Raw genomic sequence first — 23,702 nt, 5'->3', positions numbered from 1 at the left:
TGGGAGCACTCCTGGATCTCTGTCACTTCGGACACACTCTCCCATCACTTTGTCTTCTTTGTCCAAGGAAAATGTGGCAAGAGGGTCAGAAGCGGTGCTGGTGAGGGTTATAAACTGGGGAAAGCAGTTGGTAAGTGCAGCTGAACTGACTGAATGAATTTGATAATAGGGCAGCTAAAGGTCCTTGGAGAAAATAAGCCACCATGTAAAATGGAATTCTCTTGTTAATATCCAGTGATTTGAATATATCCTGTGCTATGCCAAAGTAGGGAACAATGTACTACTGCTTCTTGTAAGTGGTGGTTCTGCTGGACTTTGTCAGCCAGATGTGTGTGATTTGGGGTTTTGAATGTTCATGCTCATGTGCTGCTGTCCTTGAGCTTCTCAGATGGGTCTGATCACTTGCCAGGCCCCCAGCCCAAGCTGTGACCTGTCCCTAGGCTGATATTCAGGTGCACTCCTCTCTCCATAATACTTACATGCTGCTCTTCAGTTAAAGGTTTCTTTAAGCTCACATCATGAAAATCAATAATGTGCCATACACTGAAACAGTGTCTGAATTGGGGTTTGTTGTGAGGAATTTGTGTCCATGTTACATTTCAGCTGTAATATTGCTTCTACATAAGTCTGAACTATCTGCTTATTTTGGCTCTAGTTGCAGGAAAACGGAAGGGATGCATTGCAAACACTGGGCTGCAGAAGAAGGTATGTTTGAATTCCAGCTTTGTTTTTACTTTAGGATTTGGGTTTTCTCTTTATTAAGTAGTTCTGTGCTTTATAGAATCAGGTGTTTTAGAGATATGCATGTTTTGTGTTAGCCATTTGTCTGTTACCTTCTTAGTTATCCTGTACAGCTCTGAGCTGTGCAGTGCTGACATGTCCCTTATGCTTTGTCTTGCCCATTCCTAGGACAAAAAACTCAACTGTTGTTGTGCCTGCACGTGCAGACTCTTACAGTAACTTAATCTTACTAGTCATGGACTGGTAGAATTAAAATTAAAGCAAATCTCAATTACTCATTTCTTTACCTGGTTTGGGTTTGTTTGGGGGTTTTAGCATCTCATGGAATGGTGATACAATGGATGGTCTTGGTTGAGGATTGTCGTTTTATGTGGGACATCTTAGCACGTAACTGCTGCAGTCTGCAACCATGATACCATGCTTCAGCTCTCTTGGGTTCTCCTTTCCTTGGAAAAATGAGGCAAAACCAACTTTCCACTCTGATACTTAATTGTACATTTACAATTGTATATGTACCAAATCACCCTTCAGTTAGCTTTGCAGGGGTAGAGGGTTACTGCAGAAATTGCCTTTCTGCCAGGTGGGTTGTGGCTGGCACAATACCTACTATGCAATATATGATTTTGCTCTTTCCCTTAGAAGCAGGAAGGCTTTGTAAGTGAGAAACCAAGATTAGCCCAGGTTTAGCCTGTATTAGCAATGCTTTGATGTCCTGTAGATAACTACCCTCATGTAGCAGGCGGCAGATGCTCCTCCTCTGTAACTCCTGTAGTCAGCTCCTCTTGAAAACCCCCTACCTGCCTAACCTTCCTTCTAGTTATTCTCGACCTGTCAAGTGTTGTGTAAATGCTTTATTTATGTGTTCCAGTTAAGCAACTTATTAGGTGAGAAGCTCACATTTCTTAGGATTTAGCTTTTAAAGGGCTGCCCTCATTATTCAGAGTTCTTGATCCATGTTATTTAATGTTCCCTTCTGAAGCTTTGACAGAACCTAACAAAAATGTGAATAAATAGACAAATTGACTGGCTGTGGGACAGCTAAAACGTTCCAAATGAGTGACAGATACAAATCTAATCTAAACCTTTATTGAGCTAGCATTTATTTTCTCTTGAGTGAAATACTTTACTGGAAGCCTTTTGAAGGGTTAATGGGAGGCCTCAATCAAAGAGCTCCTGAAGGCTCAACTCAGTATCTTGTTTTGCAGTTAGAAGCCTTAAATGAACCCTTGGTCCAAAAGGAAACACTTCATCTTGTAAAGAGCAAACAAAAACAACACAGAAAGCAGCCAGCCTTTCAGTTGATAGTTGTTGTAACAGATTGAACACAGAGGCTGTTCAATGTCCAGTCTTCTCCTTTCACCACAGGTTTGGTCACCGCAGCCCAGCTTCTGTTTGTACAGGAGGAGCACTGAAGGTATGTTGTATTATGAAATGTCTTCATCCTGTACCATGGGCTACCCAGGAGAGCAGTAGTCATTCTAATCCTGTTAATCTTTGAAATTACTCTATACAGCACTGTTGCTTTCATAAATGTCTGCTCTTACTAGAGGTGGTTTCTTAAGGTGATATTTGTGTCCTCTCCCATGGTGGCTGCAGTGCTGTGCGTAAAACAAACAGCGATGGGGTTTGATGTCCTTCTGAGTGTGTAGGGCTGTTAAAGTGGTGTTTTTACACAGGGTGTTATGTGCAGTGAGTCTTAAGAAATCTGCCTTACACAGCAACTGGAGCTGCTGGCAATGCCACCGTACTGAAACACTAAATAGAACAAGTGAGGGAGAAGGGAAATGATGCTGGGCAGCAGCACTAAGAGCAGCATTGCGGGTGATGATGACTCCAGCGCACTCTGTTTTGCTCCTCTCTGTATTGAGTTTCTTTGTAATCACTTCTGCTTGGGAAGAATTTAAGTCTCAGTAAAACATTCAAAGCCCTTTTTTGTGCCAACAGCAAGACAAAACCTCCCAAAGCCCAGGAGGATTTTGATGGTGAAAGCCGGCTCTGTTCCCAGGCTGTCTCATTGGCAGGGGTGGTTCTGGGCACAGGGCTGCCCTCCGCAGAGCTCAGAGTCCCATAAATACCCAGCACACGGCTCTTGCAGTGAGCTTGGCTGCTGGAGGCTCAGGCCCTTCACCAGGGAGGAAATGTACAGCCAGTGAGTACCCCTGAGGGCTTCTCTCTAGGAGCATGTCGCTGATCACCACTGTGGTGCGTTGGCTGGGGGCTGCTGTGAGACTGGGGGCCAGCACAGCCCAGGGATGAGGAGGAGAAAGAGGAGGGGGGTTGTTCTCTGTGGGTGTCCATGCTGGGACACCCCATGCTGAGGCTTGATTGTGGTCTCAGGGGACAGACTCAGCTCTGGGTGCTGGAGGATGATCTGTATTTTGGCGTACACCAGCCTGTGTCTCATGTATCTCCATGGGTTTTGCAGCAGATAAAATTGGAACCTAATGAATAATTCTCAGCTGCTCACTCAGCTACAATTTACTTAAAAAGAAAGGCAAAAAGAGGAAAAAAACCCATGCTTTTTCAAGAACTAGCACATTCAAGTTGGATTTTGCTTCTTCCTAATATCTCATCTCAGTCTCCCCTCTGGCAGGTTAAAGCCATTCCCTTTGTCCTGTCCCTACAGGCCCTTGTCCAAAGCCCCTCTCCAGGTTTCCTGGAGCCCCTTTAGGCACTGGAGCTGCTCTAAGGTCTCCCCTTCAGGAGCCTTCTCTTCTCCAGGCTGAACAATATAGCCTGAATTTGTCCCTTGGGTGAAGGTGTTTGCCTGCAGGGCTGCAGCATAGGCTGTCCCTTCGCTATTCCCTACTCCTCCACGTGCTCAGGTTGGTTCTCAAGTGGCTGCAGCAGCTGGTCGGAGCCCCCAGAGCCTTTTTCCCCATAAAGGCTGATGCTTCTCCCTCCTGATCTCTCAAGTTATTTGCACATTGCAGATCAGCCCATCCAGAAACAAAACCCGCTCCCTTGGAGGGGGTTTCCAAAGCTGTCCCAAAGCCAGACTAATCCCAGCTCTCCTGGACCTTTCAGAGTTGAGCATCCCGCTGGAGGCTACAAGAAGCTCTTTGAGACAGTGGAGGAGCTGTCCTCTCCAGTGACTGCCCACGTCACAGGTTGGTGACAGGAGATAGGTTGGTCTCCTCCTGTCCAGGAGCTCATGGCCCATCAGAGCTTGGAGGCTTCACAAGGACGGGAGCACAGGGTTGGATGTGAAGGACCTAACAGGGCTGGTGTGTTTTGGGCTAGAGGAAGGACAGTTGGATGGGGGATCTTCAGACATGTCAATACTCAGTGGTTTGGTCAACAGCAGGTGTGTAGGTGAAGAAAACAGGATAGTTTAAAGAGTTCATGCGTGTTGAAGAAACAAGTGTAATAAACATTAAAATGAGGTTTGTTCCTTTTGTTGACACAATGAAAATGTCTTGGTCTGATCTGCCGTGGGTTGTGCATGTACCAACGCTGCGTCTTCCACAGGCAGGGTGCCCACCTGGCTGCAAGGAAGCCTCCTGAGATGTGGTCCTGGCTTGTTCGAGGTGGGCGCGGAGCCCTTCTATCACCTCTTCGATGGCCAGGCGCTCCTCCACAAGTTTGACTTCAAGGAGGGGCACGTCACCTACCACCGGAGGTACGAGCCCCTTCCCGGGCCAGATAAATCAATAATGAAGCATTTGGTTGACTGTAGGTGCTGAAGACAGGCTCTGCTGCCTGGGAGGTGCTGGTTATTTCAAATTCATGCTGTTATTGGAAGACGTCTAATGGTGAGATCACTAAAACCAGCTGAAAATAACCAAAACTTCCTCACAGCTGGCAGAAATGCAGCTTTGTGAGCAGATTGCAAAACATCCGGAAGGGGAGGGCTGGATGCAGCTGCAGTCAGTGACAGAATGAAACTGCTGTCTGGAAACTGGAAGCTGGTTTTGGTTAAAGCTGCAGAACTATCAGCTTTGAAGTGTTTGGTGCAGAATATTTAGACAAAACACTGTGTTTCCCATCAGCTTCGGTTCTCCATGAGCCATTCCTTCCCAGTGCCATGGCGGGGGGGGGTTGCTGGACCCCATGTTCTCCAGATGCACTGTGAGGCAGCAGCTTTCAGAGGTCTCAGGAGGCTCATGGCCACAATGTCCATATTTTAATTGCATGGCCCATTCCAGTTGCAGCTATACCTGTAACATGCCTTGTCCTCACCCTCCCAGGTTTGTCAGGAGTGATGCCTACGTGAGAGCGATGACTGAGAAGAGGATTGTGATAACAGAGTTTGGCACCTACGCGTACCCAGACCCATGCAAGAACATCTTTTCCAGGTAGCTGGGGGTCATGAAGATGTTGCAGTGGTGTCCTACAGTGCTTCCACTTCTAAGAAACCCCTGACTGCCTCTCTGTTTTCTCTGCTCAGGTTTTTCTCATACTTCAAAGGTGTGGAGGTCACTGATAACGCCCTGGTTAATGTCTACCCCATTGGTGAAGATTACTATGCCTGTACTGAGACCAACTTCATAACCAGGATTAACCCAGAGACGTTAGAGACAATTAAGCAGGTGGGTCTTTGGACTGAGCTTCTGAATGAGAGGATTGAAACTAAGATGAAGATGTTTAATAACAGCCCACAGTGAGAGTTGGGGTTTGGCAGGGAGATGACGCAGAAATGAAGCCAGCTCTGAGGATTAATGAGAGCAGAGTTGGAATGAGTTCTTAAATAAACTCGCTGCTGCTGCTCTGAGTAATATGTAATGAGGAGGTGATGGGGGTCTGTGGTCCATATCCTCATGCTTGGGTTGGGGTTTGCAAACTGAAGGGAGGTTGTAGCCTGGCCAAAGGGGACTGTGACTGGAGGGCTCCTGCCAGAGCTTCCCCTCTGCCTTTGGTTACACCAGAGCCGAGCCATGTTTGCCTTGCAAAACTCCATCGAAGGCAGAAGCTGTGCTTTGATGTTTTCTTTTGCGGTGTTACCAATGTCCAGCCTGTGGAGCCTTTCAGACCCCAGCACCCCAAACCTTTCTCTGTAACAGTGTGAATTGCTTGGCTTTGCTGCTGTTCTTTTCACAAGAGGAACAGTGATTTGGGCTTAGAGAAGAACTTCCCACATCTGAAGCAAAGGTGTATAGATCTCGCAGAGCTGGCAACTTCCCATCTCCTGCCAGGAAAGCTCCTGACTTCCTCCCTCCTGTTCCTCAGGTGGATCTCTGCAAATACGTATCTGTCAATGGGGCAACAGCTCATCCCCACATCGAGAATGACGGGACTGTTTACAACATTGGGAATTGCTTTGGAAAAAACTTCTCTTTCGCCTATAACATCATACGGATCCCTCCACTTCAGGCAGGTCAGTTCACCCCGCCCCGAGTGAATGGAGACAATCTTGTCTTAGATATCACTTTTTTATCCTTCAGATTAGCTTCGTCATCAAGTTACTTGCTTTAAGTCTTGCTTAGATTTTTATTTGCCTTTTGAAGTAACAGAAATGTGATCTTCAACACACCTCAGTGTGGTTTCTAAATCATAGAATATGGAACCCTTGAATGGTTTGGGTTAAAGGGACCTTAAAGCTCATCCAGTTCCAACCCCTGCCACGGGCAGGGACACCTTCCACTAGAGCAGGTTGCTCCAAGCCCCTGTGTCCAACCTGGCCTTGAACACTGCCAGGGATGGGGCAGCCACAGCTTCTCTGGGCACCCTGTGCCAGCGCCTCAGCACCCTCACAGGGAAGAGCTTCTGCCTCAGAGCTCATCTCAATCTCCCCTCTGGCAGGTTAAAGCCATTCCCCTTGGCCTGTCCCTACCTGCCCCTCCCATGAACTTCCTTTGCGTTAAAGGCAAAAACTTGCTGGTTAAACGCTATAAATACAGACTAAGCAGGGTGAATCACCCCCTAACCCTTTGGCTGTCCTGTTCCAGACAAGGAAGATCCAATAAATAAGTCAGAGGTGGTGGTGCAGTTCCCTTGCAGTGACAGGTTCAAGCCCTCCTACGTTCACAGGTAACATGTCCCAGGGTCAGTGCGAACTACCATGTGGTTTTTGTCTAAACTAACTGCAGTGAGCTTAGTGTGCTCCCTGTGCGTTTCCAAACAGCTTTGGGCTGACAGCAAACTACATAGTGTTTGTTGAAACACCAGTGAAAATCAACCTCTTCAAGTTCCTCTCCTCATGGAGCCTCTGGGGAGCCAACTACATGGACTGCTTCGAGTCCAATGAGACCATGGGGGTAAGCAGCAGGTTGTACCAAACTGGGCTTTACTGAGCAGCCAGCTCTGGACTGGGAGATCCATTGTGTTGGTTTCACCAATTTGCCCTGGGCCAAACCCAAGCTGCTGCTTGTTCTTCAGGTCTGGCTTCATGTGGCAGAGAAAAAGAAAGGCAGGCTCCTGAACATCAAATACCGCACCTCGGCCTTCAACCTCTTCCATCACATCAACACCTATGAAGATAACGGGTTTCTGATCGTCGACCTCTGCACCTGGAAGGGGTGAGTCTTGGTGGTGCTGAGGGTCCCTGTGGCATCACCCCCACCCCTGCATGAGCTGCTGGGTGCCAGCAGAGCACCCGCATCAGACACACCAGTCCCCGCACGGGTACATCTCTGTTGGAATCACTCTGGAACCCACACAGACCCCCTGCATAGAACCATAGAATCCTAGAATAGTTTGGGTTGGAAGGGACCTTAAAGCTCATCCAGAGCTTACCATTGTAGCACCTTGTGGGTTTAGAAGTCCCCAAGGACACAGTTCTGGTAAGCTGGGTAAGCTGCAATGCCTTGATCTCACAGGCTTGTGCAGGTTTGGGCACAGGCACAAGGTGTGGGTCTTAAATGGTTTTGATGGAAAACTACATGCAAAGGGTGACAAACAGAGGTTCAAGGTTCTCTTGGCTGCCCAAGAGAAAAAGCACCTTCAACTTGCTGAAGCATATGGATCCTGTGCATGGAATGGGAAAGTGGAGGGAAGATTCAGGAAACAGCATTATGGCTGCTCCAAAAACCAGATGACAACTGATTTTTAGGAAGAAAACAACTGCACTTGATCCCCTCCACACTTGCAAATCCCATCTCGGATGTGTCTGTGATGCTGTTTGTCTGCAGGTTCGAGTTTGTCTACAACTACCTCTACTTGGCCAACTTACGGGCAAACTGGGATGAAGTGAAGCGCCAGGCGGAGAAGGCCCCGCAGCCCGAGGCGCGCAGATACGTCCTGCCCCTCACCATCGACAAGGTACCGGGGTCTGCACTGCTCCCTGCACGGCTGGTGGCTGAGCAATGCTGGTGCTCTGCATGACCCCCTTAATCCAAATTAAACCTTTAAAGGGCGAGGGGGGAGCTTCAAGCGTAGGTCTTTAGAGAACATTTTTGTTTTCTTTAGCTGCTTAACGTTATTCTGTTTTATTTCCCATATGTTACTGTTCAAAGCTGAGACTGTGGGGCACAGTTAGTCCTGGTGGATTAACTAGTGGAAGATGACCCTGCTCGTGGAAGGTGCCCCTGCCTGGGGCAGGGGGTTGGAACTGGATGAGCTTCAAGGTCCCTTCCAACCTGAATCACTCTAGGGTTCTATGGACTGGAAGAAGCAGGCACTCCCAAGCACACTGCCATTCTGCAGCTTGATGAGGCTCTGCTGCACACTGCTGCCTTCGCCTTCCAACGCAGTTCACAACACATCTGTGCAAACAGAGTAAGAAATGTATTTCTCCATTATTTCTCTTGGGTGTTTTCCTTCCTGCCAGGCCAACACGGGTAAGAATTTGGTCACCCTGCCCTATACCACAGCTACAGCCACCTTGCGCAGTGATGAGACCATCTGGCTGGAGCCAGAAGTCATTTTCTCAGGGCCACGCCACGGTATGACACTGACCCTGAAGCAGCAACACAAGCACCTCCTGCACTCCACATCCCACTGATCCTCATGTGTGTGTGTATATATATATATATTCTTTTTTTATTGCAGCCTTTGAATTTCCACAGATCAATTACAAGAAATACTGTGGGAAACCTTACACGTATACGTATGGGCTGGGGCTGAACCACTTTGTCCCAGACAAGGTAACTATCAGTGACTGGGAGAGGCATGTCCTAGCACCGAGATTTCAATTAAGGGACAAGAAAGAGTATTTCTGAGATGTGGGTTTGGGTTTTCCCACCTTTAGCTTTGTAAGCTGAACGTTAAAACCAAGGAGACCTGGGTATGGCAGGAGCCAGATTCGTACCCATCAGAGCCCATCTTCGTTTCCCATCCAGATGCGCTGGAGGAAGATGATGGTAAGACTGATGTTGTTTTGGTCAGTGGCAGTGTGATTTGGAAATCCAGTTATTCCCTCAATACCTCATCTCCAAACAGGATTACGTGAAGCTGGGATAAGTCTCAACTCCACTGAATTTAAGAGCAAACTCTCACTAGTTGATACAGAACCAAGTTTCATATTATCTGTTCCCAGTTCTGGGAAGTGCCTGTGCAGGGGCTTATGTCTCACTGAAATGAAAAGACTTTAAGCTTGTTCTTCAAAGTCTTCCTTAACTGAGGTAGACAATACAGATTTTAGGAATATCTTTGTCTTTCTCACTTCCTGGGACTTAATCCCTTGCAGAAGCCCTCCCTGAAAGCTGAGGTAATCCTGGGCTCCACGCTCATGTTTATCCTCTCCAAGGCTGTTTCATGCTGTTGCAGACAACAGTGTAGGGTTGTTCCCCTGTTCTCCTGCAATGACTGACCCAGAGAGCACACAAATAACCAACCTCAGAGCTAGGCTGTCCCATCCATTCCACACAGGACACCAGAATCCATAAATGGGTATCTTATCACATTAAGTCTTAGAAGCAGAATTATGAAGTAATTTATAAATAAATTCATAATGTGGAAAAATAGTGATCATAGAATCACAGCCTGGTTTGTGTTGGAAGGGAGCTTAAAGCTCATCCAGTTCCAAGCCCCTGCCACGGGCAGGGACACCTTCCACTAGAGCAGGTTGATCCAAGCCCCTGTGTCCAACCTGGCCTTGAACACTGCCAGGGATGGGGCAGCCACAGCTTCTCTGGGCACCCTGTGCCAGCGCCTCAGCACCCTCACAGTGAGGAGATGCACCAAGCACACCAGGGACAGCATCCTGTTTTTCTCACCTAGGGGTGGTGCTGAGCATCGTGATCAGCCCGGGCACGGGGCCCAAGCCTGCCTACCTCCTGGTCCTGAGCGCCAAAGACATGAGCGAGGTGGCCAGGGCTGAGGTGGAGGTGAACATTCCTGTGACTTTCCATGGACTCTTCAAGAGAGCCTGACTGCTGCCTGCAACGCATTGGGATAGGCTTCTTCCAGCCCCAAAAAGGTGCAGCCTCTGTTCATAAGCCCTCTGGTAACATAATGTAGAAGAGTCCCTGTGCTCTGCTCTGTGCTTTGAGGAAAAGGTAATCTTTACCCTATACTGAAGCCTTATGGATTTAGATCCCTTCCTGGCCACTCCTGTAGTATCCTTGGAGCAATACGAGTGGAGCCTTTCCATTCTGCTTTGGAAACCTGAGCTGGCAGGCCCGAGCCTGTGGCAGCAGCATTTCACCCTGTGCAAAGGCTGCAAACTGCACCCACGGGTCTACGTGTTTGCTCTTTGCCATTTCTTTTGTCAAAGTGCAGTTTCTCAAGTTCTGGATTTGATGCCGAAAGATGGATATGAAAACACCCACAGCATTTGGGATGAATTTGTTTCCTCCAAGTGTTACAGCCCCGCAGCTGAATCCTTCCTTTCACAAGATACATTTTCAGCTGATGTAGTAAGCGGCTGTGGTTCAGAACACAAACTTATTGCTAATAGAGTTAAAATCCAGGGTTCTTGTTTGGCTGCAGTGGTTCAATGTTTTTATTAATGGTATCAAAGAGCGAGAAGATCATTTACATGAAAGATTTCTAGTACATGGTGCAACTTTCAAGCACTGATTTGAACGTGGCTGCAGTTACATCCTCATAACAGGATGCTGACACGGAGACACAACCTGGTACTTCTGCTGTTCTGTGATCTTCAAACAATCTGCAATCACCTGATTAAAAACAGAAATTAACAGGAGCAATGAGCCTCGGAACCAAGAAATGAGTAAAACCTCCTCGTTCTGCACTCATCAGTAATGCATTTGTGAACATTTAAAATGAGCAGTTGTTGGCTGCAGTGTCAGGGGCAATAGGTGTCAGTGTGAAGTGCCACTGGGGCAGGGGAAAGGTAAAGGAAGAAACCTCCTCCAGATCCCAAAGTTCATGCATTGCATGGACACAACCCAACCCTCTTTAAAGTCACTGTGGTGAATTGCTGTAAAACTCCAATGAAAATAAGTTCTGTGATAATCCATTTCTGTCATTACATGGCTCTGCTCCTAGACTGCCAATCATGTATCAGAAAGTAGAACATCTTGCTGTTCCACGTCCATCTTTTTTTAGGAAGTCATCTTTCATGTCTTATGACAACAGGGACTGAAACTACAGAACTGCTTTTGGCCTTTAAAAACAAGATCACAAGATCATTCTCCCTATTCCACTGCTACTGCAGCACACACTGTCTTTTAAAAGCCTATGTACGAAAAAGCACAAAGAGGATCTGAATGAGCACATGGTGGCAGCTCAGAGAAAGCTAAAGAGAACTTCCACCTATTAGCAAAAACTGGGATAAAGCAGCAAAACAATAGTGCAAGAACAGCTACATGTGCAAACAGGAGTTGTGTGCTGGTGAAAATCAGTATGACAGTAACAGAGCTTCATTTCTATCACACATGTTCTTTCCACGTGTAGCTCCTAGAGAGGCAGCCTTGGGGCTCCAGTACTAGAAAATACTTCTTGGTGCTCTCCCATCATCACTTTCTCCACAGAAAACACTTAACATCCACATAGTACCATAACTATCTATCACAATTAGAGGGATTAGTTGATAGCAGCCTCCACTTGTGATCTTTAAACAAGCTGCAGAACTGTAAAGAGCATTCTGAGTATTGCTAATAAAGAATCTAACAAGGAAAAAGCAAAGAACAAAAGTGATGGCTTTCAGGGAGAATCTAATGAAGTGGAGGTTTGTCAACTGAAAAAAATCAATAAAAAGGCAGGGGGGCATCCCAAATGTAGCAGCAAATTAAAAGCAGGAAGAGGAAATGGCAAAAAGAAGTATCTTATGTCAAAAGACTGGAAAAAATGTGAACAAAGCTGAACTTCAAAGAGTGAGGACACAGTGGTGATGCAAGACTGAAAATAAAGGATTTGGATACAGAATCAACTGCTGAAGTCAGTTAAGAGGTTCAGTGAGGAAATGCTGTACTCAAGTAACCAGAATTCAGCAGAAACTTTTAGGATAGACTAATGGGGAAGAGAAAAGATGAGAATTACAAAGCTAAATTCACAGAAAATGGGAGTGAGAAGGGGGAGAGCCAGTGCTGGGACTTGATGTGCCGCTGACATTGAGAGAGTCATGGGCATTTGCCACCAGATCCTTTTGAGATCTGAGAGTAAAACATTCCAAAAGGAGAAAACCCACCTTTCGAGTATTTTGAGGTAGAATTATGCCATCATCCCAGAGCCTGGCAGAGGAGTAAAATGCACTGCTTTCTTCCTCTAGCCTGCACAGGACAGAGTATTAAACCAGCTTAAAAGCACAACAGTGTATTAAAAACCATCATGCCAGTAAAACAAAATCATAGTTGGAAAAGGCATATGTTTAAATCTCAAGTGAACATGCAGAACTACTGTTAAAATTCATTAGAATCCAGCAAATAACACATGGCAGCTCTGACCGTTCTGTAGCACAGACCATCCTCCACATACAGGTGATCACCACTGTTCAATACCCAGCAGAGTATCTTCATTTGGGGTTGTATGGGGGGTGTTTAGGCAAACATTTGTGTTTCCTTGAGAAGATCTTAAGAGGAGTCATAGAATTACATGGACATGTAAAATATCATTGAATAGGTTGAGGTTTGCTTCATTTGTCTGGGATGTGTTGATCTGAAGATGAACAAGTAGGCAATTTAATTAAACCCTGCAAGGGTTTCTATTTCATGTCCTTACTTTTCTTTCAGCTCTTTTAGCTCTGCTTCCTCTCCTCCGTGGTCACTGTCCCCAGCTTGTGGGACTGTGGAGAGATGTCTTGAATCCACAAGAGCAACTCTTGCATTAGGCCACAAGAACAGGAAGTTTGGGCTGAACGATCTCCCACACTACGAAAAGAAAGAGCAGAGTAGAAACTCACTGAAATGAATCCCAAAAAGATGGGTGTGGGATGATAGAATCATTCTGCCTTGAACTCCTCTATCAGTACAGACACCCTGTGGCACCATCCCCATGGCCCCCAGTATTGCTGTTTTATCATTTCATTTTCCCTCAAGCTCTTAAATGTTTAATTCTGAGCAAAGAGCCCTGCTGCACTCACGAGCAGGGTGAACAGCACACACAGTAACACACCACAAGGAGACATGCTCCTTGATCCCTGAAAACATGTGCTGAGGAAAAGGCAGGATTTGCCCCAAGAAGGGTTGTTTGCAGATAACGTGGTTTTTAGACCTGGCTCTAGGCTCTTAGCTGCAGACCAAGTTGTCAGTAATCAGAGCTTGAGATGCATTTTTTTACTCTAAAAGTAGTTAAAATAATGGACTGAGTTAAACGTCTGTACAACAGCCAACTGGGGTTTAAAAATGAACTGCTGTGAGATCATGCTATAGTGTGAAAAGCCTCTTGCCAACCCCATCAGATTTATACCACTCCTACCATAACGTAACTCTCACTCCCGAAACAGCCACCGACTACAATGGTTATTTTGGGAACAGCAGCACAAGCAACAGCAGCCATCATGGAGGCCTGAGCTTTCAATCTGCTGGAGTGAGCCTCTGCCTGGCAGGAAAAGAAAGATTTTAGATCCTTTAAAGTCTTTCTTCCAGATTCCCTCTGCTCCCACCAGCCCTGTATTCCTGAAACATTGATTTCTTTACAATTCTGCCCCCCTGCAGCCCTGATCCAGCTCTGGGGCAACAGCACAAGAGGGACGTGGAGCTGCGGGAGCGAGGCCAGAGGAGGCCCCGGAGCTGCTGCGAGGGCTGGAGCAGCTCTGCTCTGGAGCCAGGCTGAGAGAGCTGGGCTGGGGCAGCCTGGAGAAGAGAAGGCTCCTGAAGGGGAGACCTTAGAGCAGCTCCAGTGCCTAAAGGGGCTCCAGGAAACCTGGAGAGGGGCTTTGGCCAAGGGCCTGTAGGGACAGGCCAAGGGGAATGGCTTTAACCTGCCAGAGGGGAGACTGAGATGAGCTCTGAGGCAGAAGCTCTTCCCTGTGAGGGTGCTGAGGCGCTGGCACAGGGTGCCCAGAGAAGCTGTGGCTGCCCCATCCCTGGCAGTGTTCAAGGCCAAAAACATGCTGTATTTAATGCCTCACTTTTCTAAAAGATACATTCAAAGCACATTGAACTAAACATCCCATACCTGTGAGGTGCTTGTTGGCTCTGCTGTCTGTGGAGCTGTGTTCTGGAAGAAGAGGATGGGAATGCTCCGCTGGCTGCACAGCTGCACGAAGTGGCTACCCTTGAGAGAAGCATCATGAGACAGCTCCCCGTTGTTGGCCACTATCCCCACCAAGTGCCTACAAAGCAAGACACAACACTTCTGAACTCTAGAAATCATGACACTGTAGCTTGTAACATTCCAAAGGATGGAAACATATCTGTACACACACACAGAGATCTATCATTTACAGAAGTTCAGAATGTAAAAGGATGCAGGTACATGTGTCATTTCGTTCAAGGACCCCCAGACACCTAACAGGAAGCCTTACAGCATTCCTGATACATAAAGCATGGAAGTATTAACATGGACTAATACCCAGAGGGCAGGTAAAGCTATAGATGACCTGTCAGAGTCAGCAAGATAACATTACTACAAGGTAATGTACAAGGTGCCTGGACTCTGGGCTCTCTCCAATTCCTGCAGCATACGACATAACAGTCAACCTGAAAAGCTTATGCTTGCAACCTAAAGAGGCTCAAAAACTATATTTTACTACCTCTTTTTTCCCCCTAATATGATTCGACTGGAATGTTATATGCTTCACAAATGTATTAATAGAGAGTAATCTGAATTACACAAGGTTTTGTTGCATGGGTATTATCCCATCACATGGGAGAAGGGCTGAGAGCTTTGAATTCAGTTTGAGAAGGAACACTTTTAAAAGATGCTGTTTCTGATTTCCTAAGGAATCTGCTGAGACTTCAATGTTGCAACTGTCTGGCTGGTAGTTCTTGTGAACACATCAATCATATCACCAGGTTATGAAAACCATTCATTTGTCATCACTCCCTGCTGCTATTGGCCTGGGACATGGTGAATTCAGAGCTCAGAGACAGAAATCAGCCTTTCCAGAAGTATTTTATTACCAATCCTTGACTGACTCAGAGCTTCCTAAACACTGTTACTGGAATACTGTAAAACCTGATGATGGTGTGAAAGCTATTAGACAAGTAAAGGGGAGACTGAGATGAGCTCTGAGGCAGAAGCTCTTCCCTGTGAGGGTGCTGAGGCGCTGGCACAGGGTGCCCAGAGAAGCTGTGGCTGCCCCATCCCTGGCAGTGTTCAAGGCCAGGTTGGACACAGGGGCTTGGAGCAACCTGCTCTAGTGGAAGGTGTCCCTGCCCGTGGCAGGGGCTTGGAGCTGGATGAGCTTTAAGGTCCCTTCAACACAAACCAGGCTGGGATCTATGATATGAAATAGGTCCATACATTTTGCTAGTCTCACCCTTCCACATGGCCAAATCCTGTTACTAACGTCATTCCATAATTAGCCTTGAACTCCTGGAATCTGCTTCCATCCAGCAGACGGCTCAGAATCTGCAAAGAAATACACAGCCTTTACTACAGCAATTCAAGTGAAAACAGGACAGTTCTGCTAAAAGACACACTGTTCAAGTAGCAGGAGACCTCTATTATGCAAGAAGTCAGCCTAAATGAGCACTGAAGCCTTTCTACATCTTACACTCCACTGAACACTCAATGTGCACAAAACACCAAATCTGTGTTTACATTTCATTACCGTGTATTTTGAGCCAAAGTTCAACTCCAAAATTACTTCAGTGTTACAGAGCACAGTTGTTCATGGGCTTAAAAATGCTGTACGAAACGCAGCGTGTGCAGTTATGGCTTGTGTGCATAAGGAACACTCAACTGTGGGTTGCTCAGGCTTTTTCCAAGCACAACCTAAAAGCTGCCTTCAGAGCTACATCACTTTCTACAGTCAACCCCCTCAAATGTAGGGATTTACCCCTGGAAAAGATACTGGATTCACATCCTTGGAGACTAAATCTCTTCCAGAACAACACAATGAAAACAGCATGGGCAGCTCAGCATGCCTCTGCTTCTGTGTTAGCATCTGTCCCAACTTCAAACAAGTCTGATTTGAGCTTTGTTGGGTTTTCAGTCAGTATTTTCATTCAGCATCTACGTGACAATACAAAGCCCTGATTCCTGGGGGGGTGCAGGGGAAAAGGGCAGGGGGAGGACACCAAAAGAGGATGCTAAAGGCGTGCACATCCTCAAGGCAGCCAGCACAGTACAATACATACTGACACAATACCTAAAGGGGCTACAAGAAAGCTTGGAGAGGGGCTTTGGACAAGGGCCTGCAGGGACAGGACAAGGGGAATGGGTTTAAACTGAGCAGACTGAAAGGGAGAAGGAATAGAGCATCTGTCACCTTACCAACTTGACAGGAAGAGTACACCTGTAATCCCGTGGTGCCAGCCCCAGGAGCTCATCGGGGCTGTACAAAGGGCTGTCGTGCTCTACGGCCTCCTCTGGCAGGGGATCATAATTCAATGTGGAGATAACGTTCCGAATACATTCATAGGCTTCCTTCTCTGAAGATGCAAAATGGTCACTGCAGCCACTGACACTGGGAGAGAGAGCAACATTATTAACACTGAATCAATGAAATCTGAATTGATAGAAAACCCAAACTGAAGGAAAAACCTTAATCCATAATGTGACTTCCAAACTGCCTGAAAACACTGTGTGATGTTCTTGTATGAATGAGCTGAAAGCAGTTAAGTCAGTGGAATTTCTGTGCAATCCAACATCAAAACAAATTCTTCCTGTGACTTTTGTGTTTATCTATATTAAAGAATTCCTTATGCATTTTCCCCACCATCACAGTATTTGAATACTCACAGTTACTTTGCTTGATATATGTATCCTGACAATGTTTCCATTAGGAAAAGAAGTGACACCATCCCTCTTCTATAGCTGGTCCCTCTGAGCATTGACTTGCCTGAGGTTGTTCAGGATATATGTGGAAGAATGGGGAACCAAATCCAGGTTTCTCACTTATGTGAGATCTCTATCAGTGTGTGAACATACATAGACACAACGGAAATGGAAAGTTCCTTCAGTAGTAAAGCTGAAATTACAATGCCATGTTACTTTGTTCATTTCAAAGAGTTGTATCTAGTTCTATGATATCCCTACATACATAACTGAATACCACCAACCTTTATCATAGTTCATGTACCATTTCTGTATATAATAATAATAATCATTCATTCATGTCCATTCCCAGAGAAGCTGTGGCTGCCCCATCCCTGGCAGTGTTCAAGGCCAGGTTGGACACAGGGGCTTGGAGCAACCTGCTCTAGTGGAAGGTGTCCCTGCCCGTGGCAGGGGTTGGAGCTGGATGAGCTTTAGGGTCCTTCCAACCCAAACCAGTCTGGGATGTTACATTAATTTAAGATAAAAATGGCAGGTTTTTAAAGCTAAGTATGCTGAATTCTCTACCATTCTGGAGAATTATTTCACATACTGAGAGTGGAGTCTGGCTCCTCCCAAGTCCTCGGGAGAGACATATTCTCCTGTAGCAGCTTTTACCAGAGGTGGGCCAGCAAGGAATAATGTACCAATTTTATCTATAATCACAGTTTCTTCTGCCATGGTTGGGACATAGGCACCTCCAGCCACACAGGAGCCACACACCACTGCCACCTGAAGGACACAGAAACCAAACAAGTCAAGATGCTGGGGAGGGGAGAATGGAAAGGCAAAACCATTACCATTGATTTCAAAGGCTAAATCACAGCTTGGGGAACAATGAACTACAGATATAAATACCAGCATGAACAGCAATACTGGTTCTGAGAGAGTTCAATGCTTACTCTGAAATAACCCAGTGACAGGATGCTTTTCCATCATGATCAGCCAGTAAACACTTAGAAGATCACCACATAATCACAGAATCCCAGACTGGTTTGTGTTGGGAGGGACCTTAAAGCTCTCCCTGTTCCAGCCCCTGCCACGGGCAGGGACACCTTCCACTAGAGCAGGTTGCTCCAAGCCCCTGTGTCCAACCTGGCCTTGAACACTGCCAGGGATGGGGCAGCCACAGCTTCTCTGGACAATGTATCCTTAAGGATGAAGTATTCAGTTATGTGAATTTGAATCTTCCTTCCCTACAATTTATTTGAATCTCCCACAGCCAGAAAAGGTGAGCTTTAGGAATTATTTTGCATGTTTGAGAGTTGTTCCTAGAATCTCTACTAGAACAAAACTGTTTCAGAACCCTGCTGATATATCTACATGTACTACATGTCCTTGTACTCCAGGTGACACTGTACCTGCGGGATTCTCATGGCAGACATTATCGCTTCATTGTAGAAAACTCTGCCACCGTGTGACTTGTCAGGAAACAGCTCTGCCTGTCGTTACAGGGAAAACACACAGTGAGTTTCAAGATCAACTTCAAAAGCCAACACTTCCTCTTCATTCATTCACAAACGCATCGTAACTGACTCTGGGAAGGTCAGCACCAACAATCACACCTGAAACTTCCATACCCACCATCTCCTACAGTATTTATTCCATTAGACACTGTGCAATTCCACAAAAATTGCCATGTGGTCTGAAAGCCCAGGTAAGTTTTGTAGTTTTCATGAAAACAATGTATGGAATTGAGACTGCAAACACAGGGAAGGGGAAACTCGTGTTCGTCCTTCATCTGTGAAATTACTTCAGTTTCCCTTTTTACTTAGTTTTTGAAACAATTCCTTAAGTCAGGTCAGAACTTTTTCTATGTTCACTTTCAGTGTGGAGAGGGAACAACTACAGTCCCCGCGATAACATGACCTCTGTAAATTGCAAAGTAACCTGTGCCAATTCCCCTTTTACAGTAAGAATTTAAGAAACTACATTTTTAAGGGCATTGGAGGTTACTGCATTATTATTGCAAACACTGCAATAAATACAGACTAACTTTATAGATACTGAAGTTGCGAATAGAAGCCTCAAACCATGCACTAGTTTGGTAAAGACACAACAGCATTCCAGCACACTGAGGAATACCCACGCTCAGCCAGCACTTTGTTCCCCCACTGACATTCAAGCTCCTAAACTCTGATTAGCTGCAAGATCAGCCAAAGGGATCATCACTGTTACAAACCTTCAAACAACCTCCTGGACTCTGATTTGTGGATGAAACTCCATTTAAGTGTAACAGAAAGTCAGCCAGGCAAGAAAACACAACATAAATGTGAGTTTATTGCTAAAAATTCATGTGATTTAGATAAACATTGGTGTTTTCTTCTATGAAGTGGTCCCAGTGTTACCTGCAGTGGCAGGAATGCTCCCCCGCTGTCAACCAGGTACACGGCTACCAGCCTGTTCTGCATGGCTATTTCTTGAGCTCTTAACTGCTTCTTCACCCCAATGGGATAAATCGTTCCTCCTTTTACAGTTGCATCGTTTGCCATGAAGACACACCAGACCCCGCAGATTCTGCCGATTCCTGTAAGTGAATTCACAGACAGACACTTATCAGGACGATGTAGAAAAACTATTAAAACCAGGAGATTCACACATATATCATTTTGCATGATGACTGCCAAAGCAGCAAGCATATGTTCATAGACGCCTATTAACACAAGTATGCTCACCTGATAAATAAGGTAACATTCATATATAAGCTATAACCAAGCTACCATATCAAGTTTAAACTATTTTTCAGAAGGAAAGTTCCCTGAATGCTTCAGCTGTGTTTCCAATTCCACTCATTTTCTCCAGTTCTTTCATGATGCTTCCCTGCCTGGCCCATTATCATCTTTTCACCCTGATATTCCAGAAACAGCACATGCAAAAAGCACCAAACATTAAAGAATCATGCAAGTGCTGTTGAAACTGTCAGGGCAAACCTAGACAATTTTCAAAGAGCCACTTAGTCACTCAGGAACCAAAGGCCTGCTCTGTATTATTTCCTTCCCAGAGAGAGCCTGGGGTACAAACTACCTACCCTTGGCCATGCTATCATTGCTAGAACTTGCAGTTCAATTTCTAGTCCTGACAGATGATGAAGAAATACAGAAGTATTCCCAGTGCAACACAGTAAACTGAAAAATCCCATCCTGAATGGAACTGCTCAGGACTCTCTTTTGGCAATACTGTATCAAGAAGCTGCAAATGAAGTTGCAAATACCACAGAGGGCAGAAATCTATAGTCCCTCTGGAATAACAAGCTGAAAGGCAGTGACATTAAAAAAAAAAGACCTAAATGACAGAAGACAGGTCTTGAAATCAACTTACTTACTCCTGGCCACAGTATATGAGAAAAAAATACAGTTTGTCTTCCAACTCTTGAGATAACAGGGAAGGCAATTAAAAGTTACCTATATAAACCTGAAAAAATTAACAATCTGTGGCAAAGACAGGATTTCACACTCTGTTCTTCCAGTTACTTTTTAAACTGGAACCACTATTTGAGATGCAATAAAAAGACTAGTCTATGAGTTGAAAAATACTACAAAATAAATGTCACAGCTCCTGTGTCTCACTGTAACTTGGTTCTCTTTCCTCTAACAGACAACAGCTTATCTGACATGTCATCCTGGATTTTTTGAGACAAAACCCAGTAACTGGTAGTAGAATAAGTCACTAAATCTGGAAGAAATGAACAAACATTTTTGTTTAAAGGTTTCTCCCAGATTTCCCAGCAAAAATCACTGAAGAATAATACAGCACTGGCTGAACTTCTCTGTGTTGGGAGCTGCAACTTGATGTTCACTTTTCCTAGGAAAGCACATTCTGAAGATCCTCATATATTCCATAAACCTTATTATGCGCATCCTTCGTCCTTTCCCAGCAAGAACACCTCGCCTTCAGTGAGCAAGGCTGGTTACTCTGGGAAGGTGTACAGCACATACACAATACAACTGATTGATGTACACCGTCTGCCATCACCTACTCATCACTCAAATGGCACCTCTCAAATTATATTAAGGATCACACTGGTTCTAAACCCTTCTTCCTTCGGGGCTGCATCCCCACAGGGCTGCTCAAAACAATCCCCTGAACCCAAATCCATCTTTAGATGTAACATGGATCATGTTCACAGACGATTTCCCAGCTAGATGACATTCACTGCCGTTACCAGTAAGGCACCCAGCTGCAGGGACATCACCATAGGGCATGTTGAGCCCTGCCAGTGGAGACAGCTCAAGGAAAGACTCGTGGTCAAGCAGCAGCTTCAGGCGCTCCCGAACAAACATCTTCTTGTTTCTCTGAGTGTGACGCCAGATGGCCTTGTCTCCCCCTCCTTTCCTGACCATCTCTAGCAACTCTGAGTATCTGGTTTAAAAAACAAAGCTTCCATTAATCAAAACCACCTTTACTCACAAGTTACCCTGTAGCAGATTGAACACAGCACTTAAACATATTGCAGTCTTCATATAAATGGTATGAGAATGGAAATGAAGTCACATCTTTGGATTATCGTTTCTTACAAAGTGTAATAAAAAGCAAAGTTATGTAATTTAAAGCAAGCATTTTAGTTTTGTTATTCAAAACCTGTCTAATAAAGACAAAACCAGAGTGAAATAATACAAATGTTCTATATGCAGCTTAAGTTCACAGCTAGCAGATGTTATTAAGTCCATGTTCTGCACTGGGTGTTGCCCATATACACCCAACAGAGTATTTCACAGCATATGATCATACTTAATCTCTGCCAGCAACCCCACGAGCAGAGTACTGACAGGGGCTCATCATCAGTGGCCAAAACTGACTTTGAGAGATACAACAACATCAGCTTCTAAACTTGCAGCTATTCCTTAGGCTCTCATAATTTGATAGTCTAATTCAGCGTGGAGATTTACCATGTTCCAACTACTCAGGGGATTAATCTAGTCAGGGGCTGGCTCCTTCAGTTCCCCTCAACAAGTTGATCTGACAAAAATCTGTAACTGATAAGTAGAATAAATTACTAAATCTAGAAGAAATGCACACTCAACAGCATGGAAAATACACTTTAAAAGTAGTGAATACTGCAGTGTCACTACAGCCACGAGGAGAGGAAGAGATCACCAAACATCGCCAAGGCAGCACCAAGTCCAGATGAAGAACTGAATAAACTGTAAACAAATGAGGTATCTTGAATAGGTTTGAGCTTAAATAAACCAGGTTCTTCATTTATTTCCAATAAAGCATTTTTCACCAAGATGAATCATCTTTAACCAAAAATACTGCCTGACATAACTAATTACGCACCACTCAGTGCGTGACTCCATTATCTTACTGTGGCTTCCCGCAGAGCGGGGAGATTGGAAAACCTCAGGAGCAACAAGCGAAGGATTTTTACTACTGTTGTAAATGCCACCACAGGAGGGCACAGTGTGTTCTCCAAGCTCCGCTTCCAGCTCACGGATCAGCCCTCTGAACAAAGGCGTTTGCATTTTACCATCGGAGCTTTAAGGAGAACCACACAAAATACGTTCTTCTGCTTTTACCAGTGAATCACGACTGACTGCAGCAACTGTCACCGGCCCTTTCAGGCGGGAGCTGTAATCTCTGAGTCACCGTTTGTGTCTTTGCATTCAAAATCAAACACAAAACAATTTTCCTGAAGGTCTAGAAAAAATACTTCTTGGGATATAAGCAAAACAATGTCACACGGAACTATTTTTAATGCAGTCCACACGTAGATTTAAGCACATTTAGGCTCCTCTTTTACGGGGGGGCTGAAATTTTTAAGCCCTGATCCTGGTAAAATTCACTTTGCAGAGAAGCTGCCTGAGAAAAGAGCAGCCAGGGAACTGGTTTAAGCTTCAAAATGGTAAAAATCCCATCCCCAAATTTATTTTTATTTGGGGTTTTTTAATCTCTGGGCTTCTCAACTGGGATTCCAGAGATTGATGCCCCATCCCTGGCAGTGTTCAAGGCCAGGCTGGACACAGGGGCTTGGAGCAACCTGCTCTAGTGGAAGGTGTCCCTGCCTGTGGCAGGGGTTGGAGCTGGATGAGCTTTAAGGTCCCTCCCAACACAAACCAGTCTGGGATCTATGATTCCTCCTATGTTAAGAAGTTCCTAGAAGTGCCCATAAGTAACTCTCACATCATCGCACAAGCAGCAAGTTTTAAACCACCCCAAAACCAGCTTATTACCTTTTCACAACAGCCTCGCTGTTCCTTAGATTTTCTTCGAACACATGTCGGTACACAGACAGGATGCGTCCGTCCAGGACAGGGTAAGTTTGTGCATACTGTCTGTATTTCGCTTTACTACTTACTGAGCGGCAGGGCAGCACGCCGGGTGTCCTTCCCAGCCCCTCACCCTGCACCCCCTGTGCTGGCTGCTGACACAGGGCATCATATTCTCTTCCAAACACGCGGTTTAAGGTGTGTGACCTCGGGAGCAGCGGGGATCGGGCGCTGGCGGCCGTTCTGCAGCACAGCGCTGCGGGGTTCCACATGGCCCTGAGCACTGACAGCGAGAAGAAAACAGCTTTTATTCCACTACATTAACCCGGATCCCTCGGCTGGACACGGCGCCTCAGGCCGGGTGCTGAGGGAGCACCCGGGGATCGAGGCCTGCGGGGCGGACCCCCCCCTCAGCGCCCGGAGCCGGGGTCGGGAGCGCGGCGGAGCTCCGCGGCCTGCCCTCAGCCTGCCCTTCCCGCCGTCCCCCCGCACCCCGCCGAGCCTTACCGGGGCCGCTGCCGCCGAGCCGTGCGGCCGGGCCCGCCT

The 23,702-nt window shown here is 45.9% G+C and overlaps 2 protein-coding genes across 2 annotated transcripts; one reads left to right on the top strand and one right to left on the bottom strand.

Annotated features, from left to right (window-relative positions):
* The first annotated feature begins 2,859 nt into the window (after nt 1-2,859).
* Nucleotides 2,860-10,610, top strand: RPE65 (retinoid isomerohydrolase RPE65). Its single transcript, XM_030494117.1, has 14 exons — nt 2,860-2,890; nt 3,769-3,851; nt 4,213-4,363; nt 4,932-5,039; nt 5,132-5,273; nt 5,911-6,058; nt 6,630-6,711; nt 6,806-6,938; nt 7,060-7,199; nt 7,812-7,941; nt 8,450-8,564; nt 8,671-8,765; nt 8,870-8,981; nt 9,841-10,610. Exons 1-14 carry the CDS (start codon nt 2,880-2,882, stop codon nt 9,990-9,992), a joined length of 1,602 nt encoding a protein of 533 aa, XP_030349977.1. The 5' UTR covers nt 2,860-2,879; the 3' UTR covers nt 9,993-10,610.
* On the bottom strand, nt 10,535-23,702 carry LOC115611333 (methylcrotonoyl-CoA carboxylase beta chain, mitochondrial-like). The gene is made up of 13 exons (XM_030494092.1): nt 23,664-23,702; nt 23,121-23,439; nt 21,113-21,309; nt 19,299-19,477; nt 18,312-18,392; nt 17,504-17,682; nt 16,408-16,600; nt 15,449-15,540; nt 14,143-14,299; nt 13,441-13,563; nt 12,745-12,893; nt 12,215-12,296; nt 10,535-10,742 (listed from the first exon to the last, which is right to left on the bottom strand). Exons 2-13 carry the CDS (start codon nt 23,426-23,428, stop codon nt 10,659-10,661), a joined length of 1,824 nt encoding a protein of 607 aa, XP_030349952.1. The 5' UTR covers nt 23,429-23,439; nt 23,664-23,702; the 3' UTR covers nt 10,535-10,658.

The sequence above is a fragment of the Strigops habroptila genome, chromosome 8 (genome assembly GCF_004027225.2).
Source record: "Strigops habroptila isolate Jane chromosome 8, bStrHab1.2.pri, whole genome shotgun sequence".
In the NCBI taxonomy this organism is placed as follows: Eukaryota; Metazoa; Chordata; class Aves; order Psittaciformes; family Psittacidae; genus Strigops; species Strigops habroptila.
This window is presented reverse-complemented; position numbering and strand designations above follow the sequence as displayed.